Source organism: Hyperoodon ampullatus (genome assembly GCF_949752795.1).
Source record: "Hyperoodon ampullatus genome assembly, chromosome: 18".
Lineage (NCBI taxonomy): Eukaryota > Metazoa > Chordata > Mammalia > Artiodactyla > Ziphiidae > Hyperoodon > Hyperoodon ampullatus.
The window spans coordinates 36348362-36363646 of NC_136931.1; the positions used below are offsets into that span (position 1 = coordinate 36348362).

Below are 15285 nucleotides of genomic sequence, written 5' to 3' on the forward strand. Positions count from 1 at the left end.
AGCAGGCCTTGAATATATTAAAGAAGATTGACCTGGCCCAAGGATGTGGGTTGGGAATGGGTGGTTTGAGGTTTCCCTAGGTGATCTTGGGCTGAGACCCAAGTAGATGTTTAAAGAGAGGGACCCAAGCCCATTCCGAGCAGAGGGAAGAGCAGCTGCTGTGACAACGGCCCCCAGTACACTCACTGCTGGGTGATATCCCCCCTCTCCTGGCTGCTTAGGGCTCTATCTAATCTGCTCCTACCTGTTGCCTTTTCAGATTCTCTGATTCTGGGAAACAAAGAATTGGCAGGACACCTGAAAATGACCAGAAGGAAGATATACTGGGTCCCCAGGTCTTCTGGTGACCTTGTGAATCTCCGCTTGGATGTAGATGATGACATGGTTTCACGACTTAGCTATGTAAGTAGATCTACTTTGCATCAAAACACCAGGAAACTGAGTTGACAGGATATTCTCTATGGTCATAAACTAGGTCAAAGAATTTTTTCCCATATTTATTCAACTTTGATTTTTTTTTTAATGGAACTCAGGCTTCCACAATTAGATGAATCATAATCCTTGGTCATGATACACATTCATGGCTCATACATCTCTCTGCCACTATCCCTCTCTATCTCTCTGTCTGTCTCTCTATCACACACCTATTTATCTACGTATTTACCTATAATAATATAATAAGCACCAATAAACCCATCACCAACTCACCAGCTCCTACCCTAACAATCACATCCAGCTACTGGTCTTCCACGCATCCCATTTCCCAACTCTCCCTGCCTGAAGTAACCACTATTCTGAATCTCTTCCCACAGATCCCTTGCTGTGCTTTCAAGAGAGTGTTATTTATTCTATATGAAGTCCTAGAAATGATATATCTTTTTCATTTTAGTTGCTTCCCTCTTTATCAAAAGGGTAACATGTAATGTCTTCAGATTTACTTTTTTACTTCTTGATTTCTTTTTAGTAGTTTACCCTCAGAGGGTGACTTGGTCTTGCATTCTGTGGATGACTAAAAATAGCGCCCTTTCTTCTTGTCTACAGTGTTTATCTACAGATAAAAGCCCAGGGAGGTGGAGTGACCCCCCCACCCAGAGTCACCCAGCCGATGTGGAGCAGAACGAGAGCTGGGACCTGGTTGTTCTGACTCTCAGCCCAGTGCTCATTCCCTGCCTGGCAACCTTTCTTTTATTTATTTATTTTTATTGAGATATAATTGGCATAAAACATCATATTAGTTTCAGAGGTACAACGTAATGATTTGCTGTTTGTATATATATATATATATATATATATATATATATATTTTTTTTAAGCGGGGCTGTCACTGTTGTGGCCTCTCCCGTTGCGGAGTACGGCTCAGCGGCCATGGCTCACGGGCCCAGCTGCTCCATGGCATGTGGGATCTTCCCGGACCGGGGCACGAACCCGCGTCCCCTGCATTGGCAGGCGGACTCTCAACCACTGCGCCACCAGGGAAGCCCTGTTTGTATATATTATGAAAGGATCGTCACAATATCCATCACCACACATAGTTCAAATATTTTTTTTCTTGTGAGGAATTTTAAGATCTACTCTCTTAGCAGCTTTCAAATGTGCCATGCAGTGTTATTAACTATAGTCACCACGCTGGGCATCACATCCCCATGACTTATAACTGGATGTTTGTACTTTTGACCACCTTCACCCATTTTGCCTATGCTCCCCGCCCCACCCCCCAGCTCTGGCACCCAGCAATCAGGCTTTTTGTTTCGTTGTTGGTTGGGTAGGTGTTTTTTTATTCTACATATAAGTGAGATCATACAGTATTTGTCTTTCTCTGTCTGACTCTGGTAGCCGTTCTCTAGAAGGCTGGATGTGGAAAGATCCACCCTCCTCGGGTGGCTGGTCCCTCACTCCCTCAGGACAGTATTTGTGAAGTCTGAAACTGATGTGCTTTTGTTTTATCTTTCCCAAGAAAACTTTCACTCTTGAAGACAGCCCCTGGAGCCAGCAGGTGAGGGATCCTGAGGCACCAGAGATGGGGAAGTACGATGCTGCCTGGAGAGCCATGATTCCCTTCCGTCCGAAGCCAAAGTGAGTCCTAAAGGGGAGCTGAGGGTTGGTACCCTCCAGGGCAGTGATCCTCAGACCCTCACACCTGGACCCCTCCCAAAGGCTACCTAATCATGTCCCAACACCGTCCTGTCACCCACCACAGCCAAACACCTCCTGAGAAGCCTGAGGCACATCAGGGAAGCACAGCCAGCACCTTCCTTCCTTCCTTCCTTCTTTCATTCAGTCAACAAGGATTCATTGAGCACCTACACATGCCAGGCACTGTGCCAGACGGTGGGGGGATAACAGTGAGTGAGACAGACAGGATCCTTGCCCGTCACCAACCTCATGTTGGGAAGAAGTAAGCTCGTAGGCTCGAAGATAAACATGGGATTACAGCTGTTGGAGGAAGGTGCTGTGAAGAAATATGGGGCGTGAGGGACAAGGGAACAGCGACAATGTGATGGGTTCCGAGTGATACTGAAGCTGAGACCTGGAGGATGGACAAGAATTTACTAGGTAAGAGTGAGGAAAGGATGACCTGGGCAGAGGGAACAGCACGTGCAAAGGCCCAGCCTTGCGGTGGAAGGAACACAGTGATGTATGTGTCCAGGAGCGGAGAAGGAGGCCAGTGTCTCTGGAGAGTCCTGTGTGGTAGTCAGTGTGGCACGAGATGAAGCTGCAGGCAGAGGGCAGACGCTGGGGGACCATGTGTGCCCCACAGGCCACATTAAGTACGTTCGTCTTCATTCTGAGAGAAATGGGCAGCCATTGAAAGGACCATTTAAGGGTAACATGCCCTATGATGTTACCCTTAAACTTGAGTTTAAGAAATTCATGGAGCTTTCTCTAACAAACCATAGTTTAAAGTAACCATCACCAAATGACTTTCTGATTTATACACCCATGGTTTCATGTTGTGCCATGAAAGTGTGCGTGAATCTGTGCCCCCCACAGATTCATGCACACTTTCATTTATGCATCATATATTGACAGGACCATGACACTTCTAGTCTGATTCCTCAGCGTTTCATCACCAGGAGCCTGTTTCATATTTAAAGATCCCTCTTCCCTCCCACATTTTAGCTGTCAAACAAACTGCATTGGTATTCCTATTTTTTTAATCTGAGCTTCTATCAATACTACCTAGGTTGTTACCCACCTAATGCATCTTATGTCCACCAGCACGAAGAACCTTGGTGCTTGAGTTTACCTGGGCAGCCTTATCTTAGAGTGACAGTGTTTCTGCTGGGCCTTTGGAATATCAGCACCAGCTCATCAGTTCTGGCCCTATTCTTGTGATCACAGATGGTCCCATACATCTGCTGCAATGTCTCATCTTCCCATCAGTCCTTCTCTCTCCAACATCTCTGGCAAAGGCTTGGCCAGCATTGCTCAGAATGTACAACCATGGTTGCTGACAGGCTGGGAGGATGTAAAATGCCAGAACATGGAGAAAAGAGGCCATAGCCAAAAACAAAGAACATCCCACGAGTTTCACATTTTTGCCTTCATGTCTTTCTCCCCAAATGTTTTTTAAAAATTGAATTTTCTTCATATTGAATTATTTAGCATTAAAGGCAATTTTGAAAAAAGAAGTAGAAATTGGGACTTCGCTGGTGGTCCAGCGGTTGACTCCGCACTTCCAATGCAGGGGATTTGGGTTGGATCCCTGGTCAGGGAACTAGATCCTACATGCCATGAGGTGCAGCCAAGAAAAGAAAAAACAAGTAGAAATTGCGCACGATCTCAACACCCTAATCCAATCATTATTTCTTTATTTGTGAATTATTCCCAGAGATTATGACCTTATCATTCTTATTTACTTTTCTTCATTTTTATTGTTTTTGTGGAAGTTATATAAGTAAAACAGAAAAATTAAAACAATGAGAATCTCTTTTCCTGTTTCTTTGCCAATTCTAATCCCTACTTCAAACACTATTAATGATTTGATATAAATTGTCATATAATTTGACATATATTGTATGTCAAATAGATATATATATTGTTTTTTCTGCCTTCCCTTATTTCTTCCTTTTTTATATAAGTAAAAATATACTAAATAAATTTCTTCATCTGCAAGTGGCTTTTTTTTCTTGCTTAATATTCTTAGAGCTCTTTCCATGTTCTACATGTAGATCATCTTTATTTTTAGGCCCTTCTGCATTGTTTTCTATGATACGGTACAAGATGTACCATACTGGTTTTCTTTCTTTTTAAATCATTCCCTTATCAATGGGTGTTTTGTTGTTTCTAGTTTTTAACTATCACAAATAATAGTCATGAAAAAAAATACTTTTTTGCATATCCAGATGACCACACTGTGGTCATCACTCATCCCTTCCAAATCTTGCCCTTGACTTAATTGTCTACCTCTGGTGCCTACATCCTAGTGTGACCACATTGCCTGTGACTTCTCTGCTAGGTTTCCTGTGCCCCAAGCCCCTGGATGATGCTGGCCTGTTCTCTTACCTAACGCTGTCATGGTTCAGCCCAGTCATGATCCAAGGTTTACGGAAATGCTTAGATGAGAACACCATCCCCCAGCTGTCAGTACATGATGCCTCAGCCCAAAATGCTAAAAGGTAAGTCATGTTGGGCAAGCCAGTGGGGTTGGTTAAAGACCACGTCTTGGTGGATGGTGACCAGAGTCGCTTAAATGTGTGTGTTTAGGGGTGGTCCATCCTCAGACAGCCAAAATATATCAGTTCTTCCTTTTTTTTTTTTTTTTTGCGGTACGCGGGCCTCTCACTGCTGTGGCCTCTCCCGTTGCGGAGCACAGGCTCCGGACGCGCAGGCTCAGCGGCCATGGCTCACGGGCCCAGCCGCTCCGCGGCATGTGGGATCTTCCCAGACCGGAGCACGAACCCATGTCCCCTGCATCGGCAGGCGGACTCTCAACCACTGCGCCACCAGGGAAGCCCTCGGTTCTTCCTTTGTAGCAGGAGGCCGCACTCTAGTCTGGAGGTTCTTAATCTGGAGTTAAGAAATAATTTACATATTTTATATGTATGGGCTAGAGCTCTCTTTTTGGACCAAGAATTCACATCTTTTATCAGGTTTGCCTGGGGGCCCAGGATACTGAGAAGTTAGAAATTACTGCTTCTTGTCCCTTTTGCCTTTTTATTTATTTATTTATTTATTTATTTATTTATTTTGCGGTATGCGGGCCTCTCACTGTTGTGGCCTCTCCCGTTGCGGAGCACAGGCTCCGGATGCACAGGCTCAGCGGCCATAGCTCACGGGCCCAGCCGCTCCGCGGCATGTGGGATCCTCCTGGACCGGGGCACGAACCCGTGTCCCCTGCATCGGCAGGCGGACTCTCAACCACTGTGCCACCAGGGAAGCCCCCTTTTGCCTTTTTTTTTTTGTGGATCAAGCATTTATCTGTGTCACTGATGATTAAATTTTGGTGAGTGGCCCAGGTTCTTAATCCTTGAGCCACCACTAACTAATTGTGGGGTTAAATTTCGTTACCACCCACCTTACAAGGTAATAGGAAGATCATATGGGGGGAAAATGAGTGATTTGAAACGTCCTCTACTCATGTTACTACCTCTAGCTACTTATGAGATACCCCAGGTGTAGATGGCATTTTCCAAATGTGTTCCTGGAAATGGTGGTCCCCTCAGAGCCTCCCTGAAAAGAGCATCCAGTGGTCAGGGAGCTTGTGAACTGTTGCATGCTGTCTCCAGGTCTCAGAGATTTATAAAGAAAATCAGTGTAGTGAAGACACTGAGAATACAGAAACTGGTTAAACTTTGACCCATTGCTTCTCAGACTTACTCAGGAAAAAAAAAAAGGAAAGTTTCCAGGGAGCACCTTTTGGATAATGTCAGATACTGGTCGGAATCTCACCTTTTACCAGCTATGATGTCAGATGAGTTACTTACCCTCTCAGGGTCCTGTGTTTTTATATATAAAATAGTAAATTATAAAAAATTAATCTCACGATCCTTCATAGGATTGTTGTAAGAATCAAGAGGTAATAGATTCAGTGTAAAGCACGTAGGAAAATGCCAGATGCATAATAGGCAATCAGTTAAATGTTAGCTTGCTTCTTCTTCCCTAACCATTGTGAGGACAAGATCTCCTGATTTTTTATTTTTATTTTTTTTGCCCTACGCGGGCCTCTCACTGTTGTGGCCTCTCCCATTGCGGAGCACAGGCTCCGGACGCGCAGGCTCAGCGGCCATGGCTCACGGGCCCAGCCGCTCCACGGGATGTGGGATCTTCCCAGACCGGGGCACGAACCCGTGTCCCCTGCATCGGCAGGCAGACTCTCAACCACTGCGCCACCAGGGAAGTCCAAGATCTCCTGATTTACTTCCCTTCACTTCCTGTTCACTGATGCTGCCTTTTGAATTCTATAACTCACGAGGTCTGACTGCCAACACTTTTGCAATCACTCCATTTTTTGGATGTTTCTTTGGAAAGGTAATTATCCATGCATTCACACCTTTACAGGGGTTTCTTTCTATATGTTCTCCATTTAACAGGCAGCATTCTGGGGTGTGTCTTCCCTAATCTTTCAAAAGGGCTTTGGATTCTATAAGGATGTGCTGACAAACTGTCACCATCATCACTGCCACCACTCTCGGCAGCATCACCATTATCACCACCATCACCTTCATCCTTAGGACCCTCATAATTCTTCACATTTTTATTGTTCTACAATTACAGAGCATTTCCCCCCATCCATTGTCTTCTTTGACCATCACAACAGGGTTATGAAATAAACAGGGCAGATATTATTTTCCCCAACTTACAAGTGAAGAACCAGGATGAAGAGAAATGAAATGATGTTCCCTGAATCATATAGCTAATGAGTGGAGGAGGTGAAGTTTGCAACCAAGTCTCTTGAATCTAAGTCTAATAATCATGGCCAGAAATTGATAGAGTTGCTAGGAGAGCTGTGGGCAGGCTACGGAACACTTGGATTTGTCTAGTCAAAGTATCCACAGAAACAACTCTAGAGCTTGTTGTCTCTGTGGATTGTGTTATGTGTAGGGTTAGGGCTGGAATGAGGAGATGTGGCTCCATGGTCTGTCCTGAGTAATACCATCCACAAGCAATAGAAGCCTCCAACACAGACAGGTGTCCGGGGGGACATTTTTGCTTTGTTGAGCTAGGGCCCAGGCTGTTCAAGTTATCTGGTCCACGTAGGTGGACATGGGATGGTGTAGTTTTCATTACTCAGGAAGGAAGAAGAGGCCTGGAGTTTTGATTGAAGGAAAGTAGGACAGAAAGATTCTCATGGTATTGGTTCCCTTCCGGTTTTAGGCTAGGCATGAGTATCCATGGCTGGAGGGTGAAGAGTAGAAAGGGCTAGAACTGCTTGCCATGGGAGACTTGGTGAGATTCTGGGCAGAGAATGAGACCCAGATGCTGACAGAGCTGTTTGAGAACATGCAAAAACAGTGCCGCTGTCGGGCCCTGGTGGCAAAGGGTGGCCAAACAAGGCAGGCTGTTCTGTCCACCGTGCTCTCACAGTCTAAGGAGTAGCACCTTCCGGGAGCATCTGGAGTCCCTTGGCATAGTCCTTGATGTTCTCATCATGGGCAGTGGTGACTGCTTTCCAGACAGTGGAACCGGACATAGGGGCGCAGGAGCCAGGAAGTCCAACGGCCGATGCCAGCACGGTGCCTGCAGCTGACAGATTGCATTGCAGATGCATGGGAGGCATCCAAGGGCCAGATTAAGACGCTGGAAGCCTTGACTATTACAATGATTATTGTCCAGTCCCCTGTTCCTGCCTCAAATATAATTCAAAATAAAAAAGAAGTGTAAGAAAGTCAACATAATTTTAATTTTTTTCACGATAAGTTCTTTAATGCTTTTCTGAAAAAAAATGAAATGTTTTGAAACCCAAACGAAATGTTTTTGGTGTTTCTGTTTTGCTGGTGTAGCACAAACCTCCCAGGCATCATTAGCTTGGAATGTCAAAATAAGGATACACTTTTGGTTGGATGATCCAACACTGGGGCACCCTTTTGGGGACTTTGAAATAAATGAGGGCACTTTTTGGAGGTCAGAGTTCTGGGTTTTATTAATCTTAATTTGCGTATAAAAAGGAAGAGTGACATTATTCAAAGCCTTAGGCTGTTTCCTCAACCTACTGTATTTCAGGGTAACAAAATAGTTGATGAGGGAAAGTTATTTTTTACAGAAAAAATTCGAGCTACTAAATAGAAAAGGAATGACAGAATTAGACAAATCACCATTTTGCCAGTCCTGTTGGAAGTGGATGTAGGCAACGATCATCAGTGATGGGGAACTTGGCAATGAATGAATCAGGCTGACACACCTTAACTCACTGATCCAGCTTAACATAACTAAAAGTGGGACAGCAGACATTGTACGTCTTCTGATGTGATGCAAAAGGACCTACACTACATCACCTATTAAGTATTTTTGCCAGCTGACTTGAATTCTGAATTTTATTAAGCCTCTAGATCTAAACTAGCAGTTTAATAGGAAATACAGGGAATAGAAATTTGGAAAAGAAATTTATGTTAGACAGACCCACAGGGATGCAATCAGTCAAATCCAGAATGTGGAAAACTCTACAGGATAAATAACTCAGTTTCTTTGACAAGTAAATGGCAGAAAATGCAGAGGAAGGGAAACTGTTACAGATTAAAATGAGATGCAAGAGGCCTATCAGATTTGTCTTTTAACTGCAATGAGTGAACCCTATTTGGATCTTGATTTAGGCAAACTAACTGTAAGAGCATATTTTTGAAATGATTAGAGAAAGTTGGATTAAATGCCATTAAGGAATTATTCTTACTATGTTATTAATATATAACTATTAATTAATAGTTACTAATAATGAATAGTTATTAATTCATAACTATTGTTATTATGGTTACTACGGGTTTTTTTAAGGCTTTATCTGGAAGAGATACACACTGAAGCATTTATAGATGAAATGATATCTCTGGGATTTGCTTGAAATATTCTAGCAAAAAAAGAAAAAAGTGGAAGGGAGGAGAGATGAAATAAAAATGTCAAATGTTGATCACTCTTAAAGCTGGGGAATGCATATCTGGGGAGAAGCCCTATATTGTTCTCTCTATTTGTGTTATGTTTGACGATTTCTGTGACCAAGATCCTAGACTAGCAAGAACTAGGACAATTGGGTGACACATACAAAGAGATTTCATTTGCCTCAATTTTCCTCTTTTCAAGGCTTCGTCTCCTTTGGGAAGAAGAAGTCTCAAGGCATGGAATTGACAAAGCTTCACTGCTTCGAGTGATGCTGAGATTCCCAAGAACAAGGGTTATTTTCAATACGATTTTGGGCTGCTGCTTCTCTGCCACGAGTGTTCTGGGGCCAGTAAGTGGCAGGCTTGGGGAGGTTTTGGGACTCCAGGCCTTGGAGGTTAGCATGTTGAAATCCATGCCAAGAACTGGGAATGTCTTTGTCTCTCAGCTGCTGCTCAGAAAATGTAGACTTTCTGGGGACAGTGGAGCTAGTAGTAGTTAGACGTGTGAATTCTGCAGCCACTGCTTGGGTTCTAACCTTAGTTCTGCCACTTAATTTCTGGGTGACTTTGGGCAATTTGTTTACCTCCTCTGTGCCTTGGTTTCCTCGTGAACCCCATGACACTCTCAGCCGTAGTCCTCATAGAAACCCTCACATGTGAAATGGAGAGCCCGAAATTACCTGCCTCATAGGGCGACATTAAATGAGTTAAGCATATAAAACACTTAGAACTCGGCCCAGCTCAGTACACACGAGCTGCTTTGAGAAATGGCTGAGCAGCTCTGGGCATGTAGGTCTCCTCCATGTACCATGGTTGGGATGAATGGGCTCACTATTTCCTATCAGTTCCTCAGCCCAAGATTCTCACTGCAGACAGTGAGTCTGGGTGTCCCAGCTGGGGTCACGTGCTCACCTGTTGGCCAGCAGTGGAGCATTTTGATTGACAATCCAGCCTAGACGGCGTGCATTGGGGCAGGCGAGAGTCTCCCCAGAAGAAAACTGAGGCGCTGTTACCAGGTCAGGGAAGGATGGAGGTAAGTTAGGAGGAAGCAACAGCTGATGATACCACAGAGATAAGTGACTTGGGTGACAGTTAGTGTGCTGCATATTCTGCATTTGTCCCTCCAGATCCACTCTCCACCTTTCTCTGCACCGCCCTGTGCCCCTAATGTGTGACCTTTATGAATCACATCAATGGGGTCCCCCTGCTTCTGGCTTCTGGTTGGATTGGACCAGTGGGAGATTCCAACAGAGAGCTGGAGGGAAGGAGAAAGTGAGAGCAAGATATTTATTGCTCTGACTGCCTCCCTTCCTGTCACTGGAGGTTGGTGACCAGATCCGAAAATGAGGGGGCCTTTCTGGATGACTTTCTCCTTCTGGGTTTCAGGAAGCGCACCCTGTCTCCTCCCCTTAGTTCCCTGCTGTTGCTGGCTCAGGGTGCTTCTCCATCCCCGTTGAATTTCCTCAGTTCCGCCCACACCTTTGTAAATAGTCTTGTTATTAATACCTGAATTACCCTGTTTGTTTGTGTCCTCTGTTTCCTGTCGGGACTGATGCTGGAACTGCCTCCGTGTACCAGTGCCGAATTGAACCTCGGAGACAGAATTTTGAGAGAAGTAGAAAAGAAGAGCTTTATTGCTTTGCCAGGCAAAGGCGGACACAGTGGGCTAATGCCCTCAAAACTGTGTGTCCCTTTTCGGGGGGATTTGGTGAGGAGTTTTATAGCAATGGTTCAAGGGCGAGGTTGCTGACAAAGATCAGGGTATGTGCAGGGCCTGCATTCCTTTAATCTGGCCTCAGGTGGTCTCCTGATGAGCTCCTGTGGTTCTCAAGGTTGTCAAACTGTGACCTTCTCTCTGGAATGAAGAATGCTTCATCAAGTAGTTAATATCTTCCATTTGTTGTGGGTTTTAGTTCTGCAGAAGAGCTCAGAGATATTGTTATGTGTATCCCTTGAGGCAGAACCAGGACCCTGCCCCAAGGCTGCACTATTGTTTCTTGGCTGCTCCTCCCTTGTCTCCACATCCCTTCCCTTCCCTGATTAGCAACTGTTTGAACCTGCCCCTTGCAACTCAGGGAAGGTCATGGAGGCTGAAGCCTATTTCCTACAAACAAGAAACAGGGGACACAGAAAGGCTTCTGTGTCCAGGAGTCCCACAGGATCCTGCTTGGTTTTAGGACCAGCTATGAGGTGGTGGAGCTGGGATTCTGACCTGGGTCAGTTGAACTCCTAAGTCTCCTCCAACTGGACTGCAACCTTCTGGAGTGCAGGATTATGATTGAGTCAGTTGTGATCGTTCAATAAGCCCCCTCCCTTGACTTGAGGACCTCACACATGGTGCATATTGGGTTCGTGTTGCCTGAAAGCAGGCCTAGGAAGTCTGAATGATCCAAACTCCTGTTTCCTTTTAGATGCTGGTTATACCAAAGATCCTGGAATATACTGAAGAACAGTTGGGGAACATTGCCTATGGAGTAGGGCTTTGCTTTGCCCTTTTTCTCACCGAGTGTCTGAAGTCTCTGAGCATGTGCTCATGCTGGGTCATCAACCAGCACACTGGCATCAGGTTTCGTACAGCTGTCTTCTCCTGTGCCTTTGAGAAGCTGATACAATTGAAGTCTTTAACACACATCGCCATGGGAGAGGTAAGTGATGAGGCTGCACGTGGAGGCGAGTTGGTAGTTTCCTCCTTCTCCTGGAGACATCACTTTCCTGGAGGCCAAGGGAGGGACAAGAGGGAGTTAGGAGAGAAGGAAGAAAGAGAAAGGAAATCATTCCCAGGGTGAATGTTGATAACCATCAACAATTGCCTCTGGGGTCATAAGAGCAGTTCGACAACAACCCAGGGGGATGCCAGTTGTATTTTAGAGAGGATTTATCCATCCATTCAACAAATAGTTCCTGAGGCCTACTCTGGGCCAGGCCCTGTTCTAGGCCCTGGGGGTACAGCAGTGAACCAAAAGGCACAAATCCTGAGTAGAGGCACAACAGAAAGCATATTCCCTCAACCAACCTGGGGAAGAAGGTATGGGAGGACTTGGTAGCTCAGAGAAATCTAGGGAAAAGCGAGCAGAGACAAACCCTCTCAGTATTAATTTTCTTATCTGCAGAGGAGGAATACTTACAGGCCTGGTTATTGTTATTGTCTGGGGCTCCCTACAGCATAACACAGACAAACAATGGCAGAGACTGAAGAAAGATATGACCAACTATGGCCCAGACTCATGGGGGGGATATTGGAATTTTCTATATTTAATTTTTCTTTCCCTATTTTTCTGCTGCTTACCAATTTCCTTGAGGAGCATAGATTAGTTTTATATTGAAACACACATTTTAATTTTTGGAAAACTCAGTACTGCTTTGGCTCTTAACCCTCAAGCCAAACTCCTTTGTGATCTGGCATCCGCAACTTTCCAGCCTCATCTCCTCCTGTGTCCCCTCCTCTAGTCCTGGGTTGGCTTCCACCCTCCCAGCCTAGTGGGACTATACCTGCAGTCCCCAGATAGACCAGACATGTCCACCCCTGGGCAGCTTTGCTCACATCACTGCCCCTGCCCTTTTAAAATCCTGTTCATCCTTCAAGGCCCAGCTGAGACGTCCTCTCCTTCATGATAGTGTCTCTAGATCCCACCCTCTGCCCCCACTCCCCACCAAGCACAAATCTGGCTGTTCCACTCAAATGAGCCCCCTTCAAAGACACGAACCATTTCAGATTCACTACTCCATCCCTGGAAAAGCCCAGAATCCAAATTACACAGGACAACGTACAAAATAATGTCTGCTGTATTAACCAATGCCACCAAGTAGATGCTTTTTCTAATTCAAATGCTAACAAATGTAAGATATTTATTGTTATCATCATTATTGTTATTCTTCACCATTTTATTAGTTCTGTGACCTTAGGCAACTTGTTCAGCCTCTCTGGAGCTGTGGGATAATAATAGGGCCAGCCTTATAGAATTGTTGTCTCATAGGATAAAATGAGTTAGTATTTACATGTAAAGTATGTGGAAGGGGGCCGGTGATTCACGTGTTAAATTGTATCATTAATTTCTGTTAGGGCTTAAGCAGGAGGCTGCCCTGTCTTCCCACACTTGACTGGAGTTAAAGGACTCACAGCAGCCCTTCTCCCTGTTCATCTCAGCAGAGTCATCACAGTAACTGCTAACTTCCTCTGAGCCATTGTCCCAGGGGCTTTACTTAGCTCAGTTTGTCCTCTGATGACCCTCTTATGCAGTAGTTTCTATTATTGTTCCCATTGTCATAGAGGTGGAAACTGAGGCCAGGAAAGGGTATGAAACTTGTACAAGTCACGTGATTGGTAAGCAGCAGAGCCTGGTTGCAAAGTCCAGGCTCTGAACCAGTGCCCTCACTTGCCTTGCTGAGGAGACTTTCTGCACCGAGGCCAACCCTGGCTCCTTTTCTGTTTGCCTCTGTTCTAAGTCCCTACTGTATGTGAGGCCCAATTTCCCCAAACATCTTCACAGAAGCAGAAAACAACATGACCCATTTGGAACTGGAGATGGAAGTAGTTGCTCATATGAGGATTTCTAGAGAGTTGCTCCCTTAAATTTTATATTAAAATTAATTTTGAAAACACCTGAATACATTCTCCTTGGAAAAAAAATAAAATAGTATAGATGACCCCCTACACCTCATCACCCTCCTTTTGCCTGGAGGTGACTACCATCACCTTCCAAACTTTTAAAAGTACATTTAGGTACACATGCAAGTTACCCATAGAAAACATATTGTATTTGTGTGCGTGTTTTTCCGTAAATGATACTGCATTTTACATAGTGTTCTGCAACGTGGTTTTACCAATAGAAAACGTAGAATATAGATTTTGGGGTGAGATTTTTACATCAATATTATCCAATACTTCTTGGGTGGACGCTTTAACCTTTCCCCAACAATGGACATTTAGGGTGTTTCTGGGTTTGCTGCAATAAGCAGTGCTGCAATGAACATCCTTGTATATGTGCTTCCTCCAGCACAGGAGAATGTTTCTCAACAGAGAAATGAAACTGGCAGGTCATGGGGTTTGTGCAATCATTAATTTTAAGCGATACTGCTAAATTGCCCTCCAGAGTGTCTGTACCATGTCCCTCAACATTAACAGTTTTTTTTTTTTTGCCGTACGCGGGCCTCTCACTGTTGTGGCCTCTCCCGTTGCAAAGCACAGGCTCCGGACGTGCAGGCTCAGCAGCCATGGCTCATGGGCCCAGCCGCTCCGCGGGATGTGGGATCTTCCCAGACCGGGGCACGAACCCGTGTCCCCTGCATCGGCAGGCGGACTCTCAACCACTGCGCCACCAGTGAAGCCCCAACACTAACAGTTTTTAAAGGCTCAGCCTGGGGTACATCCTGGGAACTGGGAGGACATCAGGTTAAGGTTAAAAGGACATCACTTCTTAGGGATTCAGGTTGGTAATTCCAAAAGACATTAATGAATCGATTCCTCAAAACTTTTGTGACTTGGAATGTCAGCTTTTATACACCGAACTAGGCAGTATATGTTGGGGAGGTAGGGAGTGGGCCGAAGAGTCTATTGCAAAAAAGAGAAAGGAGGAGGAGAAAAAGCCTCAGCTCCTGCCAAAAGCAGTTAGTAGTAGTAGTAGTAGTAGTAGTAGTAGAATGAATGGAATAGACTAGACTAGAATAGACTAGAAGACTATAAGCTGCTCTCTGGAATGTGGCTGTTAGTAGTAGTAGCAATAGTATAGAAAAATATAACTTTTATTGGGCACAGTCTATGTGTGCAGATATTTATTGACATTGTCACACCAACCATATAAAGTAGGTATAATCATTCCAGCTTTACAGGTGGAGAAGCTGAGGCTCAGAGTGGCAAAGTAACTTGTCCAGGGTCACACAGCTAGGAACAGGAGAGCTGTGAACCTGGTGTGTCTGTCTCCACTCTACCACCCTTGCCTCAAGCCTTCCTGCCTGAAGAAGGCATGGCGAGCCCACCTGCTACATGCACATGTAGCCTCTTCTGGGTGCCTGGAGAGGTGACACCTGTGTCCATGGGCTTATTGTCTTATAGGCCATCAGCTTCTTCACCAGCGACATAAACTGCCTGTTTGAAGGGGTGTACTATGGGCCCCTGGCCTTGCTCACCTGCTTACTGCTGATAGCCTGCAGCATTACCTCCTGCCTCACTCTTGGACCCACAGTGCTCATTGCCGTGCTTTGCTATCTCCTGATTTTACCACTGGAGGTAATGTCTTCCTTTGCCACCCATTTGATGTTGGAC

The 15285-nt window shown here is 45.0% G+C and overlaps 1 protein-coding gene across 1 annotated transcript in view; it reads left to right on the forward strand.

Moving 5' to 3' along the window:
- Positions 1 to 303: 303 nt before the first annotated feature.
- ABCC11 (ATP binding cassette subfamily C member 11) overlaps positions 304 to 15285 on the forward strand; it is a gene marked incomplete at both ends in the record, with an annotated part of 50198 nt that continues 35216 nt past the window's right edge. The window contains 7 exon segments of the mRNA XM_079724060.1: positions 304 to 402; positions 1955 to 2073; positions 4460 to 4475; positions 4477 to 4619; positions 9229 to 9376; positions 11438 to 11671; positions 15076 to 15249. Coding sequence (XP_079580186.1) covers positions 304 to 402; positions 1955 to 2073; positions 4460 to 4475; positions 4477 to 4619; positions 9229 to 9376; positions 11438 to 11671; positions 15076 to 15249 — 933 coding nt within the window.